The 16294-nt window shown below is 32.2% G+C and overlaps 1 protein-coding gene across 1 annotated transcript; it reads left to right on the plus strand.

Annotated features, from left to right (window-relative positions):
* The first annotated feature begins 174 nt into the window (after positions 1–174).
* Positions 175–9018, plus strand: LOC109220281 (sugar transport protein 8-like). The gene is made up of 4 exons (XM_019384749.1): positions 175–405; positions 1206–1525; positions 7108–7734; positions 8329–9018. Exons 1-4 carry the CDS (start codon positions 276–278, stop codon positions 8785–8787), a joined length of 1536 nt encoding a protein of 511 aa, XP_019240294.1. The 5' UTR covers positions 175–275; the 3' UTR covers positions 8788–9018.
* The last annotated feature ends 7276 nt before the right edge of the window (positions 9019–16294 follow it).

Consider the following 16294-nt stretch of genomic DNA (forward strand, 5'->3'; position numbering starts at 1 on the left):
GACCAAAAGTGCTATTTAATCCTCACTCGGAAAATAGGAACAAATACTGCTATTATGTCTCATGCAGTTATTATGTTATAGTTCTAGTAAAACACAAATGCACGTCTACTTATATATTATGTATATATTCTATCAGCCGCTTTTGTGATTCTTGAAAATGCCATTGACAATCTTTTGAGCAGAAAATAAGCAAGAAACAAGAAGTGTGAGAGAAAGTGAGTCTTTCTTATGTTTTTTGTTTTTGAAGAAAACAAATTATAAAAGAGAAACCAAATATGCCTCCTATTATGGCCTTTGACAAGAAGGATGATGAGTTTCCTGCAAAACTGACTGGACAGGTTGTGATTTGTTCTATTATTGCAGCCTTTGGTGGTCTTATGTTTGGCTATGATATTGGAATTTCAGGTAAAATCTTTCTTGCTTGAAAATTGAAATATTTGTAGGTCAATTTAACCTGATATCGCATGTGTATAAACATATATTCTTGCAAAATTTGTTGAGAATTTATGGTCAATACATATATTATAAGGGTTTAAGTTATACACACTTACTAGGCGTTTGGATATAAAAATTATAATTTTTGAAAAAAAAAGTACTATTTGGAGTTAAGTTGAAAAATGCATTTGAAAATTGAAATTATGTTCTATACAATGCATTTCACTTGAAAAAATGTTGCAGTTTTGTGAGTGGAAAAAAGTTTTTTTGAAAATTTTGAAAAACTTTTTGGTCTTTCAAAAAACTCATTTTCGAAAAATTTCCAAAAACTTACAAAATTTCACGGACAAACACATTTTTTGATAGAAAGAAAATATTTTTTAAAGACAAACGGGGGCTTAATTTACATAAATAGCGTAGTTTAACCGTTACAACACATGTTATAATGATTATCATGGAGATTTGTGATCTGATTGTGTAAATACAATGTTTTTTCACACCATCATTGCATAGAACATAAAGTCATTTTTTTTTGATACATTCACGTCAAGTGGCATGATAACGCCAATGGATTTAAGTTATATACAATGTCAGTATAAAAATTTCTTTTATACTAAAAATTGTAACCTAGCAGGTATTTATCAATTTTACTAGATTACTGGCCAATTAATGCATATTAGGAAATTTACTTGTAATTAGTGACAAATATTTTGTTATATGCATAAATTAAAACTAAAACTCAAGTTCTAGTTATGTATGGATTTGTGCAGGTGGGGTGACATCAATGGATGATTTCTTGGAAAAGTTCTTCCCAAAAGTCTATGTTAGAAAGCATAGGGCTAAAGAAGACAACTACTGTAAATATGATAACCAAATGTTGCAGTTGTTCACATCTTCATTATACTTAGCTGCAATTGTGTGTTGTTTCTTTGCCTCAAAGTGTTGTAAGAGGTTTGGTAGGAAAATTACAATGCAACTTGCCTCTTTGTTCTTCTTTATTGGAGTTATCCTTAATGCTGCTGCTATGAATCTGCCTATGCTTATCATTGGACGGCTTTGTCTTGGTGCTGGTGTTGGATTTGGCAACCAGGTAATTTTATTTTAATTTCCACTTACAATCTGTTGGACGGTTGTTGCATATCGTTACATAATATATTGTATTGTGTTGTATTTTTTTAATGAATACAACATATAAATAGATTATATTATTTTTTGTTGTAAGTCATAATGCATCGGCAATCTAAAAAATAAACTTAGAGAGTGTTTGGCTAAGCTTATAAGCTGGTCAAACTAGCTTATAAGCCATTTTCGGCTTACCTACGCGTTTGGTAAAGTTAAAAGTACTTATAAGTCAAAAATAAGCCAAAAGCCATAGCTGGTCACCCCCAGCTTAGCTTATGAATTTTTAGCTTATAAGCACTTTAAGTTTGACCAAGATTTTTACTATTTTATCCTTAAAATATTCTTTTGAAACGAAATTCTTACATCGATACACACTGCCTCAAGTATTGTTTCAAACCCCCCCGCCCCCCTCCCCCCTCATCCCCCCGCCTCTTCAAGCTGCAATTCTCATTGACTATTTAAGATAAGCAAATTCTATATTATTTTGCATATTTGTATTTATGTGATTGTGTATTAATCTTTGAACTGTATGTAATAAATGATGGCATATTATATTTTTGGTGTATTGCTTTCTAAGTGTTGCGGTGATGAAGACAGTGTTTGTTTCTTTTCAAACATTTTGTCCTATTTAGGTTTATTTTTTACTTAGAAACTTTTGTCAGTTTATTAATTATTATAACTTATGATTATATGCTTATCATAAAATAAATTATATTTATCATAAAAGTTATCTTATCTAAGCACAGTTGTATTTAAAATAAAATGACAAATAGAATATTTTGTATTTGAATCGATCTGGAATCTAAAATTTTGAAGAAATTACGCCCTTATAAGTGTAAACAATTCTAAGGTTATTTAAGTCATTTTAATAGAAAAAGAGCTTATCAGCACTTTTTTATCAAATACCGCAGCAGCTTATTATCAATTTCAGCACTTGTATCCAAACACGTAACTACTTATTTATTAAATCAGTTTCGGTACTTAAAAGTGCTTTTCAGCACATAATGCTTATCGGCTACTTCAAATCAGCGAATCTAAACGGGCTCATTTTTGTCCTGAAAAATTGAAATTTAAGACGCACTGGGTAATTCCTAAATAACAACTCTTTAGAGTGGCTACCTGGTGTCATTTCTACGCCAAAAAATACCATTAGAGCCTATAGAAGCAATGATTATTGGAAGGGAAGATGCAAATCTAAACCAGCAGAAAATTAAAGAGAAAGAAATAGGGGCTTACCAAGCTTGGCCTTCGCGACGAAATGCCTCAGATTTAGAGCCAAGTTTCACAAATGCCATATATACCTAGAGAGTTAAGACTAAAAGTCTAAAATGCAATTGATTGTTTCAAGAATGACAAATTTTCTTTTCTCTTATACTAAATTTATCCTCTTTGCTGCATAATTACACAAACATGCATGAAGAGTTTTCTCGCGTAAAAAGAAGATAAACACACTAGAAATTAGAAGAAAGTAAGAAAATGATATTAAGGATTTAGCAGTTTATTATATACTATGTGTATATCTACCTTTTTTTAATTGTATTTATGTGTCGATATAATTCGAGTCGAAAACAATGAGTACAGCCACAACCAATGTTATGATATTAGATCCGCCTCTACAGGTAGAATAATGTGTCCCGAGTCTATGGCAGTAAATAAGAAGAGTGAAATTCGGATATTGGGTTTTTGACAGTTAAAATAACTGCTTTTTCTTCTCCTTTTATTTCTGGCCTGTTTATACTCACCATATTCACTCACTCTTGCAAACAAATACTACAAATTTTACATTATCAAAATGACATACATAAAGTGTACTAAACATTATCAATTCGTCACAGGAGTTGATAATGCAAGTAAAATACATGCATGATCTAAAACACACAAAATTACGCTATGGGGTATAATATATGCATAATGTATGTATTACATATTATAATTGTGTATAATCTGTGTATATGGCTAGAAAAAGTAAACATTGAATATGACTAGCTATTTGTGTAAGAAAAATCTTGAGAAAATAAGCGTGCTAGAATTTTCCCATATGAAAAAGTTCTGGCGATTGCCATTTTTTATGGTAAATCCTGGTGATCACCATATGAACAATTCTGGCGATTATTACGTTATGCAGCAAATCCTGGTGATCACCATATGAGAAATTTTGACGATTGCCACGAGCGCTTTTCAAACTTCTGGCCGGAGACTATTTTAGACCGATATTATTCTTAGTTTTATTTTCAACATTTTTTCTTCTTAGTTTACACCAAAATTATTCCTTAGTTTTACTTTTTTTTTTTTTTTAAATTCTTTCCTTCTTATTTACAGGAGAACGTGTAGGTTTATTTTTCGCACAAAAAAATTACTATAACAACCATGATTTTAAGAAAGATAATTTCTATATATCTTAAAATATGATACCTATAAAAATATTTCTTTTATTACAATTTTGTCTATTATCCTTAGGGTTTATTTAGTGTTTCTAAATAGTCATAAAGAAATTAATTAGTTCCAAAATAAAATGTGAGAATATTTTATCTAGTGTATGGTTGGGTTTTACGGTTTCATGACAAGTAATCCCAAGATTATTTTATATCATAATCTTGGTAGTATTTTATACCACTACATTCAACGAATATGAGTTCATTCAATTTCAGATTAAGCACATGGTTTACACATCATATATTTTATTTTAATGAACCAGGTAAAATGTCATTGTAATAATTCAGGAATTATTACTATCAATANTTAAAAATTGAAGAAAACTAAAAAATATATCAAATCTTATGAAATATAAGTGTCAACAATTCATATTAAGAAAATTCTAAGAGGAAGACTTGAGAGGAAGAATTAATAAGCGGGTGGCATATATCAGGTTTATAACTCCAAGATTACAACATTACCATTTTTGTCATTATATTTTTATCTTTCTATGTTTCTCACATATTCCAATATTTAACCTAAAATGTTTCTCATATATTCTTTCTGTCAAAGAAACTTTATAGGATATTAAAATAATCATGAAATTATGATAGAATAACAAAAGCTAATTAAGATGTCTCAATTGTAAAAATTATTTTTTTATTAAAATTATTATCACATTATTAAATTATATTTAAATTTTTCTGGCCGCGGGAAGCGCGGAACAATTACACTAGTTTAACATGAATTATGAATAATATTTTAAATGGGAATACACATTTAGATGTGCAATTGTTGTTTATGCTATTTTTAGAGGGTGTTTGGCTAAGCTTATAAGCTGATCAAACTAGCTTATAAGCACTTTTCGGCTTACCTACGCGTTTGGTAAAGTTAAAAGTACTTATAAGTCAAAAATAAGCCAAAAGCCATAGCTGGTCACCCCCAGCTTAGCTTATGAATTTCTAGCTTATAAGCACTTTAAGTTGACCAAGATTTTTACTATTTTATCCTTAAAATATTCCTTTTTAGAACAAAACTCCTACATCGATATTCACTACCTCAAATATTCAACGTTAACCTAACCCCGCCCCCCTCCCCACCTCTTCAAGTATGCAATTCTCATTGACTATTTATGATAAGCAAATTCTCTATTCCTTTCCATACTTATATCTATGTGATTGTGTATTAATCTTTGAACTATATGTAATAAATGAGGACATAACAAATTTTTGGTGTATTGCTTTCGTGTTGTGGTGATGAAAACAATGTTTGTTCTCTTCAAATAACTTGTTCTATTTAGGTTTATTTTTTACTGAGACACTTTTGTCAATTTATTAATTATTATACTTATGATTATATGCTTATCATAAAATAAATTATTTATCATAAAAATTATCTTATCTAAGCACAATAGTATTTAAAATAAAATGATAAATAGAATCTTTTGTATTTGAATCGATCTGGATTCTAAAATTTTGAAGAAATTACGCCCTTATAAGTGTAAACAGTTCTAAGGTTATTTAAGTCATTATAATAGAAAAAGAGCTTATCAGCACTTTTTTATCAAATACTGTAGCAACATATTATCAATTCAGCACTTGTACCCAAACACGTAACTGCTTATTTATTAAATCAGTTTAGCACTTAAAAGTGCTTTTCAGCACCTAATGTTTATCAGCTATTTCAAATAAGCTAATCCAAACCGGCTCTTATAATACTATAAAGAAAAAATAGGGTACAAGGTAGAGTAATTATATAACTATAAGATACAATAAAATTTAAATAATATTTAAAATACATATTGTATTTGAAGTAATAATATGATATAATACATTAGATAACAACCATCCAAACAAGCTGTTATATAATCAACAAATAATACAGAATAAAATATAGTCTAGGAATCTAATGACCGAAAGTCTGTTTTGGTTGATTTTCTGTCCGTTCTGTGGTTTAAAAAAAAAAAAAAAAAGAAGCTGTATACGTGCTAACTTATTATGTCATGATAGCCAAAGGAGCTTTGCCAATATTTTAAAAACTGATGTGTCAAATTCAGTAATAGCTAAAATAAAATAGGAATATATATTAATTAATCATAATTAAGTGATAAGAATTTTTATACATATATAGGAAACTATAGGTTTATCATTTAATCATGATTAGAAGGTAATTAAGACTTTGTGTACATAGGAAGCAATTAGGGGTGGCAAATGGGCGGGTTGGGCTGAATTTGGGCTGGTCAAGATGGGTTAGGTCAATAAATGGGTCATTGCCCAACCCAGCCCAAAGTGTACTTGAGCTAACATGGACTGGGTCAAGATGGGCTAAACAATGGGTCATAACCCAACCGGCGCCAACTTGACCCATGTTTTAGAACCACGCTCATCTTGCACAAAAAAGTCTTTTACCTTAATGTGTAAGTTGAAAAAAAATTTAGGGGTACGGTGGGTGGGTGGTGCAAAAAAACAAAAAAAAAAAAAAACAGAAAATTAAGAATACAAAATAAAAAAGTAAAAAAAAGAAAAAATTAGAGGGGGTTTGTGCGAGGTGGGGGTGGGGGTAGGATGAGTGGGTAGTACAAAAAAACAAAAAATAGAATTTGGGATCAAATTGCCACCCTAGAAGCAATATAGGTTATCTCAAAACTGTGCCTAGTGTTATTAAAAGCCATTGCCTCGTTGCATAAAGCGATGAAGCAATGTGAAGCGAGGGGATATAGCTTCATGGTTGAAGCCATGCTTCTTTCACAGAAGTATATGCTTCAAATAATAATGCGCAAAATTAGCCTTGCAAGAAACAGTCGGCTCTATGAATCTCAACTTCGAGGAGTTGGATCAAAATGTATATCGAATGTTGGAATTAGTTATATTAATTGCAATTTGCTCATTATAGTTCTAAATTCATATACGTTTGGTAATTTTTAACGTCGTGAACCTTGTTTTTTTTTTTTATGTGTTTTCACTTCAAGCCATTAATGTTTGCATAGGGTACGCTGTCTACATTTACACCCTTGCGGCCTTACCCGGACCCTGCATGGATAGAGAGGCGGATGCCCTTTTCTTTCCCCGCTTCAAGCACCATGAACCTTGTCGCTTTTTTGCGCTCGGCCTAACACATGACACGTATTAATTATTGCAGGCTGTGCCATTATTCATATCAGAGATAGCTCCAGCAAAGTACAGAGGTGGTCTCAACATTTTGTTCCAAATGTTGATCACAATTGGTATTTTATGTGCCAATATAGTCAACTATTTAACTTCAAAAATGCATCCACATGGTTGGAGATTTTCCCTTGGTGGTGCAGCAGTTCCAGCAATATTTCTTGGTTTAGGTTCTTTTCTCATTGTTGAAACACCAACTAGCCTAATTGAACGTGGCCAAAAAGAACAAGGCAAACAAGCCTTAAGAAAAATTAGAGGTGTAGATGATGTTGAAAAAGAATATCAAGAGATTTTACAAGCTACTGAATTAGCTCAACAAATCAAAAAACCATTTAGAAATCTCATGAACAAATCTAGTAGGCCACAACTTATATGTGGTACAATTCTTCAAATTTTTCAACAATTTACTGGGATAAATGTTATCATGTTCTATGCTCCTGTATTATTTCAGACGATGGGATTCGGCGGAAAAGCGTCGTTATTATCTGCTATTGTTACTGGTATGGTTAATGTGGTTTCAACCATAGTTGCAATACTTGGAGTTGATAAATTTGGAAGAAGAGTTTTACTTATTGAAGCTGCTGTTCAAATGCTTGTTGCCCAGGTAAACCACTATTTCAATATGAGTCTAAGGTATTTTATTTTATTTTATTTTATTTATGTTTATGTTGACAACATGCCCCCCGACGTGCGACTTGGTTTTTCTAAGATAAGGGTTTTTATATTATTCAGCTTGTCACTGAATAATGATATGATCTCGTATAAAAGTTTAAACTGTTAGATATGTGATATTCTATTTATTTATTTATCTTGTGTTCATAGCACAAACATTCATGTTTTGGCTCGATTTTCTTTCTTGAATCACGCGTGTAGAAATAATCTTGTTGAATACTGGTGGATTCAAGTGAGACTCGAACCTGTGACCTTTGCCTGTTTTGGCATTATATTAGATTGTTTTGCCACATCATAGTGTAAACACGAGGTCACGGGTTCGACCTGTGGAAATAACCTCTTACAGAAATGCAGGGTAAGGTGGCGTACAATAGACCCTTGTGATCCGACCCTTCCCCGGACTCCACGCATAGCGGAAGCTTAGTGCACCGGGCTCCCACGTCATAGTATAAATTATTTATACTGTCGATGCGTTTTAAGTAAATCTTGTTGTTTTGCTTGTTGATTCTTTTGGTTTTTGTTGCAGTGTGTTACAGGAGGAATTCTTGCAGTGCATTTGAAAGCCACAAATGTAATACCAAAAAACTATGCATATTTTGTGGTTGTGTTGATATGTGTTTTTGTGAGTGGATTTGCTTGGTCATGGGGTCCATTAGGATGGTTAATTCCAAGTGAAATTTTCCCATTGGAGACAAGAACTGCTGGATTTTTCTTTGCAGTTAGTATGAACATGATTTGCACTTTCATTATAGCTCAAGCTTTTCTCACAATGTTGTGTCACATGAGATCTGGGATCTTCTTCTTCTTTGCTGTTTGGATAGTCATTATGGGAAGTTTTGCATATTTCTTCCTCCCTGAGACTAAAGGAATCCCTATTGATGAAATGAATGAAAGAGCTTGGAAGAAACATTGGTTCTGGAAGAAGTATTTCGACGATGATTCTGCTGGTGGAGATCATCGAGATGCCAAAATCCCAGTAAATTAAGAGAATTAGTCGGGCCAATGAGTACCGGGCACTGAAGATTAGTCAAAAAGAAAAAAAATGAACCATTTCTTTCCTAGAGACTTTCAAAATTTCTAGTCTCCTTTTTTGTTCTTTTAGTAACCCATATTATTATAGGTATTGAGAAACTAAAGTTATTTGTTTAGTTTGCTACTTGTCACTATGTACTTGTGCTCCCCCATTGCCACCAAACTTTGGTGAATCAATGCTAACTTTAAGTCTCCACAGTTCGGAACATGATGGAGTCTATGATCTCTCCATTAGCAATAAATTTTTCCTTGATTGGACCTTTCAGGATGTAACTCCATTCAGATCCACCGGAGTCTCCCCATGGCTTCACACAATGGCGGAGGCAGAATTTTCGCTAAAAGGTTCAAAAAAGAAAAAGTTAAAAAAATTAAAAGAGATTGTAGCCAGTTGGAATTGAAATAGTGATCTCTCAAAGATTTTGAACCCCCTTAACTATTGAACTATTCTTTTTGGGTTGTGTCAAAGGAATTTAAAATATACTAATATATAGAGGTACAAAATAAATTTTGCCCTAATCGTGAGGACTAATTGGCCAAACATTGGAATGAGGTAGTTACGGACATGCATAGCATAGCTAATCGTGAGTCAAAATCCATATGTCCAGTTAGCACTATCTATATGAGATATCATGATCAATTCTATATAGCAGAAAAAGTAATAAAAATATCAAATTTTTGGGTTAATTGGCACTATCTAATGCATAGTCCTGTGTTATTCTCCTGCTTCTGACATAGCTAATATCATCAAATTGATTCATTTATGGTATGATTTTTCTTGTGCTCGTTATGTAACCCTAGTAATCATGAATCTTGTATTTTATTTGGTTGCTTAGTTTATCACACTTGTCTAGCTTTTCGATGACGCCAAAAGGGGAAGATAGAATGGGGGAAGGTTCATTGTTAGTTCACCTATTCTTACTGATTATTTATGATTGATACATGATAATAAAGGTTTCTCCTAGTTCATAAGCGCAATGTTTGTTATCATCAAAAAATGGGAATTTGTTGAGTTATGTGTTTTGATGATTAACAAGTGTTTGCAACGAACATCTACTAAGAACCAGGTTCTCACAACGGCAAAAGGCTCCTTACAAGGCAGTAACTTTCTTTGGACGAATCAAAAGTTACTGCAATCGGATATTTGTAGAATCGATCCTTGATGCTATAAGGATGCTGGCTAAAGATCTTTGAGGATAGGAGCTACGAAACTTGAGGAGTCCTTATGGCCTCAGGATGACTAAAGTTTTATTGTGCCTAGTACTCCCAAGTATCTCGATGTTGTACGAAGGAACATTGCTTTTCAGTCCACAATACATTTGAAGTCATCTGATCAAGTCTGTTCGTGTAGGAGAGTAAACTGTGGAGTTAGTTCATACGTTACTTGAGTCAGTCTAGTTCATGTAGATTAGGGAATTGGGTTGTATTTATATTTTATTCAAAATGATGTTAGTTGAATTATTGTCTGAGTTTACGGGTTAGAGTAACTTGTAGTTTTCATACGATAAGCACGAGTAGTTGAAGTCTGGGGGTGCATTGGGTTACAAGAGTTGTAATCTACACATTTGGCTCATTTGTTTTAGTGAAATTGAAGCTTAAAACCCTACGTGATAAGTCGTGGTTTTTGCACCTTTGAACCGGGTGATTTTCTTCGTTAAGATTGCTTGTTCTTTATATAATGTTGATACTGTTTGAACATAAAAAGTTAGGTAAAGAACCAAAGTCTTTGGTAATTTAGGAGGGCACTCAAATTAACAAAAGTTATACCCGTATTACACAAAATTTTGCAAGATTTACCCACTCGAATCTGAAGTTCTTTTATCTCTCCAATGCAACTTCAGAATCGGATCTGAGTCCTTGTATCTTTCTAATGAAACTTGGAAAATCGGATCTTGAGTAGTTATATCTCTTCAATGCAACTTTCTTCTATCTTTCCAAATACAACTTCAGAAAATTTGAATCTTAAGTAGTTCTATCTCTTAAATGCAACTTCAGAAATCGAGAAAAATATACTTGTTTTTTGAATTTCAGCAATCCAATATGCGATTCAATTCCCAAATCTACTCCAAATGAGCTCAAATTTGAAACATAACTTTCAAATATCATTAAGAACAAATTCCAATCATCGAATTTTTAAAACAATAACAAATATAACAAAACCTATTTTGCAACTAAGAAGAAGAAGAAGGAGAAATCCTAGTCGGATATATATGAAGTTACCCAAAAAGTAGGTATCAGTTAAACTTTTTTTTTAAAAAGTGGATACAGGTTAAATGAGGGTAATAAAACGAACCTGACAATCGATGTTGACACTCTAGTTGCAAGTAGTTATCTTTTGATTGACCTAATGGTGTAATATTTTCTATCTAAGAGAACATATTGGTCGTAGAAGTACTCAACAATCATATTATCTGTAGTCAGCTCAACTCTCATAGTGACAACAGAATTAAGATAAGGAAATAACCTAGAAAGAGATGAGAAACAATACAAGGAAACCAAATACTTTTTTCTTTCAGTGAGAGTTTTCTACATGGTAACATGTGTTACTCTTAAAGTTTGCATTAAATATTAATGAATATTTTGCTTTAACCAAAAAAAAGTTCTTGTTCACAAGTGCATGCATATATAACAGCGATTGAAGTATGAGTTAGGGTTAATCAATTCCATTATTGTAGAGAAAATAATAGAACAGTACAATATATAGATACATATACATAGCATACGTTTTGTTCAGTCCATTCCCATCAACTAATATACTTAAACTGTATTTTGACTAGCTTTTTGCTGTTTTATTTAGTAATTCATACAATACAGAGCTCGATAATTTTTCTAGTTAAATGTTTTCCTAAATAATAAGTCACATACGATGCATAACGTTAAACGTGTGATTAGTAGAATTAAAAAGACAATTAAATGGTTGTTTGTAGTGCGCAGAGTAACTCTTTTTGCTATCTTAATAGTAGTATAAATTAGGCAAATTAGGTCTCAAGCAATAACATTTGTAAGGTAAAGTATACTATTCTTACTCTTAATATACGAAGGAAAAAAAGTAGCTAGTGACTATGGAAGTATATAAAACATGAAGTCCCAGTAATAAATAATTATGAAATTCCTGCATCCGTAAAATCTACGATTTACTCGAATTTAAAAAAATTTGCGGTAACTAACACCATGAAGATCTATCAATTGGTCTTCGAGCTTGTCCTCTTCATCCTTCAACTCATACAGACGATTTGTGGCTTCAAATCTTTCTCTCGTCGTATCATGTTCATGATTTTCTTGCATCCTACGTAAGTGATCAATGTAATTTGTCATCTCTTGTATCTGTTCTCTCACCTGATCCAACTTATTCTTCAAGTTTTCTTTGCTATTGCTTGACGAAGACATTCTTGCTTTTGGTATATATGTCAAACTCGAACAACAGCAATACATAACATAGTTAAATAGATTAATAGAAAATCAAACAAATATACGTGTGTTAACAATTTCTTTACTTTTTTATGTTAAAACATATGATTTTATCCATGTACGTATTATAATTCTTTTGGAACTAAATTTAAGCTAAAATACTTTCAAATAAATTTTTGAGAGCGTGGTATGAGAATAAGTAAATGCAAAGAACTACTAAAGAACAACGAAGAGGAAACTTACGATATAAAAAGCCTAACTCAGCTTATGTCAAAAGAGGGCACTTCATTCCTTGCATATACACTATTGTTTATATAGATGTCAATGTTTTAATTCTTTCCTTATTTATTTTTTCTTTTCTGCTTTACTCTTTCTAATAATTATAATTATTATACTAAAAATGAGAATTACCATATTTTAGACTAGGAAAGCACTTGGAAATTTAGGAAAAGTGAACTCAAAGTAATTCAAGAGAGAAAAAATAAAAAGAAAATTTTAAAATGAAAAAGGAAATAAAAACATATAAAAAGTATTGTTTCTTTCTGTGACCTCGTGGCAATTCCCCTTTCTAGCTCTCTCTCCACATGGACATTATTTGCTTTTATTTCTTTCAAAATTTCTTTTTCTTTTCCTCTCTTTTCCAAAATTTTCATTGTTTTTCAAGGTTGTTTTGTTTCATTAGTTATTTTCCTCGTCTAAAAGGTTATTCTCATTTTTGGTAGTATTTTTCCAATTGGTAAGAGTAAAGAGAAAAGAAAAAAAAATAAGAAAAGAATTAAAGCTTTCATTTGGTAGTTTCTCCCTGTACACGTTATTTTTTAGTAGTAATTTTACAATAAATTAAACGAGTAAAAGAGAGAAGAGAAAATAAGGATAGAACGTAAGCTTTCTTTCACTATTTTAATGTTACTGTCTTTGTTGTATAATTTTCACCTTTTCTACGTTTATAGACGATATCAATATGTCTCTATACATAAAGAAAAGAAAAGAATTTTTAACGTAGTAGAGAAGAATCTACTTTTTAACGATCTTCAATATTATCTGGCTTAGTTTTTCATTAATTAGTGAGGATATATTTGAATTTACAAGAGGGGTGAATTGTAATCGATTTAAAAAATTTAGTTGACTAAGTGTAAGTTTAGTCGACTAGACTTTGCACAGCGAATGATTTTAGAGGAGATGAACTAAATGAGCAAAAAGGTAAAGAAGACATGACAGTTTTTATACTAGTTCAGTACAGGTGTGGTACCTACGCCCAGTTCCCTTGGGTCACAAGGGTTCTCTTAGGTCTTTGATAAATGTTTACAGCTAGGGGTGTACAAAGAAAACCGAAAAACCGCACCAAACCGATAAACCAAGTCAAACCGAGAAAAAAAACCCGACTAAGGTTTGGTTTGATTTGGTTTGGTGTTAGAAAAAAAAAACCCGACCATAATTGGTTTGGTTTGGTTTTAACTAAAAAAAGCCAAACCGAAACCAAACCATCCCGACATTACATGTATACAAGTTTTAAAATATTTTATACATAAAAATAATTATTGTAATGTAATTTATAAATATTTTTTAACCTTTTTCATAGTTCTCTCTTTTAATGTATTATTTCAAGCTTTAATTTAGAACTTTTGAATGGTCAAATATGTTTTATAGCCCATAAAAGTTAGTGACTCAAATAAATTTCAAAGCAAAATCAAATCAATAAAAATGTTAACAAAAAGTATTCAATTCAATACTAGGAATGACAATAGTATTAGATATTTATTTTCTTAGTTTTTCATTACTTTAGATAGTGAAAATACATAACTTACTTTTAATATTATTTAGTCATGTATTTAATGCTTAGTACTTATTAGTTGTACTTATTTTAACATGATTTAGTACTTTTAGATTATATTTATTTTTATTATGGCTTATTAATTAGCAATATTTATTTTATGCGATTTGTTGACTATTTTAGTATAATGATGACTCATCTCACATTATTTTGCATTATTTTTTGGGTAACATCTTATATAGTTTTATCCTACTAGGAACTAAGAAATATTAGAGCACAAATTATAAATTTTATGCTATGAAGATTTTGTCGAAAAAAACCCAAAAAACCCGAGAAACCGAAAAATTCGAGAAAAATCGAGATTGAAAAACCCGACTTTTGTTGGTTTGGTTTGGTTTATAGATTTAAAAATCCGAGACAATTGGTTTGGCTTGGTAATTGAAAAACCCGAACCAACTCGGTCCATGTACACCCCTATTTACAGCAGTGATGGTTTTAGTACGTTCACCACCAACGATATACAGCTACAGTGATTTTCAATGTTAACACAACTCTCGTTTTGTGTTCTAACTCTTCCTATCTTTTGTGACACTTGTAGACTCAGGAATACAGTATTTATACTAAGAACTAGAAAGGCTTAAAAACAGATTATGTAGTTGCTTGCCTTTGAATGTTCTTCTACTTCTTCCTTTATAGCTTGATGAGTCTTCTGCTTCCTTGTCTTCTGGGATTGTATTGCAGCAATTCTAGGAGTCCTTTCCTTGTGAGACATATACATCTAAGAGAAAGACCCAAGGGTAGCCTCATGAATCTAGCTTGAAATGGTAGCTAGATTCATCTTTATTCTTAACGGATTGCTTCCTTCTTCCTCCTTGATTTGAGATAATCTTGACGAATTGCTTCCTTCATTCCTCCTTGACTTGAGCTTCTGCAGAATCTTCTAGATTTGATCTCCGGCTATGATTAGCTCTCTTCCCATTCTTGCTTACTTGAGAATCTTTGACAATGCTGATTGATTGACTTTCTTTCTTTGTTCTTATGCTAATTGATTTATTTTCCATGTAGAGCTAAGTTCAAAATACATAGCCGTTGAGTATGATCTTCTTTCCTTTTATCAATTGTTTCCTTCTTTCCTGCATACAAGAATATATCATTAGTCAACGCTTCTTTTGGATTATTGATCATTATTAAAATTCTAAACTTAACAATCTTCCCCCTTTTGATGATGACAATAATCTAAAAAGAGTTTGACTAATTTATGGGTACTTCACTTTTTCAAGAGTACTCCCCCTGTCTTGAAGCTGGTTCTTGTATGGTTACTTCCCTTTTTCAAGTGTGCTCCCCCTGTCTTGAACCTATACTCTTTTTCTTTCTTCTTCCCCCTTTGACTTCAATCAAAAAGAGCAAAAAAAACAATTTGCAATAATAGTACTAGCTAAGCATGCAAAAATTATTTACAGCAAAGCAGTTATAGTGAGCATAGTCGACTGACATGCTCATCCAAAATACGACCAAACGAAATAGTCTTAAAACCACCACACAAAACAAAATAAAAAGATTGTCTTAAGCATCCCAAACACTTAATTCCTCCCAAGGAAGTACTTTATGATGTTGATCACTTTAGTGCAGAAGCTGTCATAAGAGGCATCAATATCTTTGGTGAGTTTGGTCAGCTTCTCAGTGACATCCTGCATGGCCCTGATCTCTTGCCTCCGTGTGGCTTGGAGAGTGATCCTTAGCTTAGCCACGTCTGCTCCGGTTTCCTTGGTTACTTTCCTGATTTTGTCCACATGCTCCTGCATAGAGGTTAGTAATTCCTTGATACCTGCAATGTTTTGCTGCATCAACATTAGCTGATCTGAGGAAGAGGATTTGCTGGCTTCAGATTTGATCCCCCCAGTGCTCTGAGTAGGAATGAACTCTAGTGCTTTGTCTTTCTTAAGCCATGTTCCCTCAATCAAAGTATACCCCATCATGACAGGTCTTGTCATAGGTGCTAGAGATAGTTTTAGGAGCATAGAGAGACAGATTCACTTTCAAAACTTTCACGATTTGAGAGATTAGTAAATCATAGGACAAGTTGTTTGCAGAAGATGAAACATTCCTGATACTTTCAAGCATATACTGACGTACCCAGGCAAACCAGTTGATAGCCTTATCATTACCAAACAATACAAAATAAATACATCTCGGAGAGACAGAGTACTCAGTGAACCAGTACGGGGTAGCAAAGTGGTCGCAATAAAGTGGGCTAGAACACGATGTTCAAATTTCAAATTCTTTG

Source organism: Nicotiana attenuata, unplaced genomic scaffold (assembly GCF_001879085.1).
Source record: "Nicotiana attenuata strain UT unplaced genomic scaffold, NIATTr2, whole genome shotgun sequence".
Lineage (NCBI taxonomy): Eukaryota > Viridiplantae > Streptophyta > Magnoliopsida > Solanales > Solanaceae > Nicotiana > Nicotiana attenuata.

Excerpts from the sequence above, each read along its gene's own strand:
- LOC109220281 (XM_019384749.1), top strand. The coding sequence starts at position 276 with ATGCCTCCTATTATGGCCTTTGACAAGAAGGATGATGAGTTTCCTGCA. Across the intron at positions 1,526-7,107 it reads GTGTTGGATTTGGCAACCAG|GCTGTGCCATTATTCATATC; the intron begins GTAATTTTATTT and ends TAATTATTGCAG. Across the intron at positions 7,735-8,328 it reads TTCAAATGCTTGTTGCCCAG|TGTGTTACAGGAGGAATTCT; the intron begins GTAAACCACTAT and ends TTTTTGTTGCAG.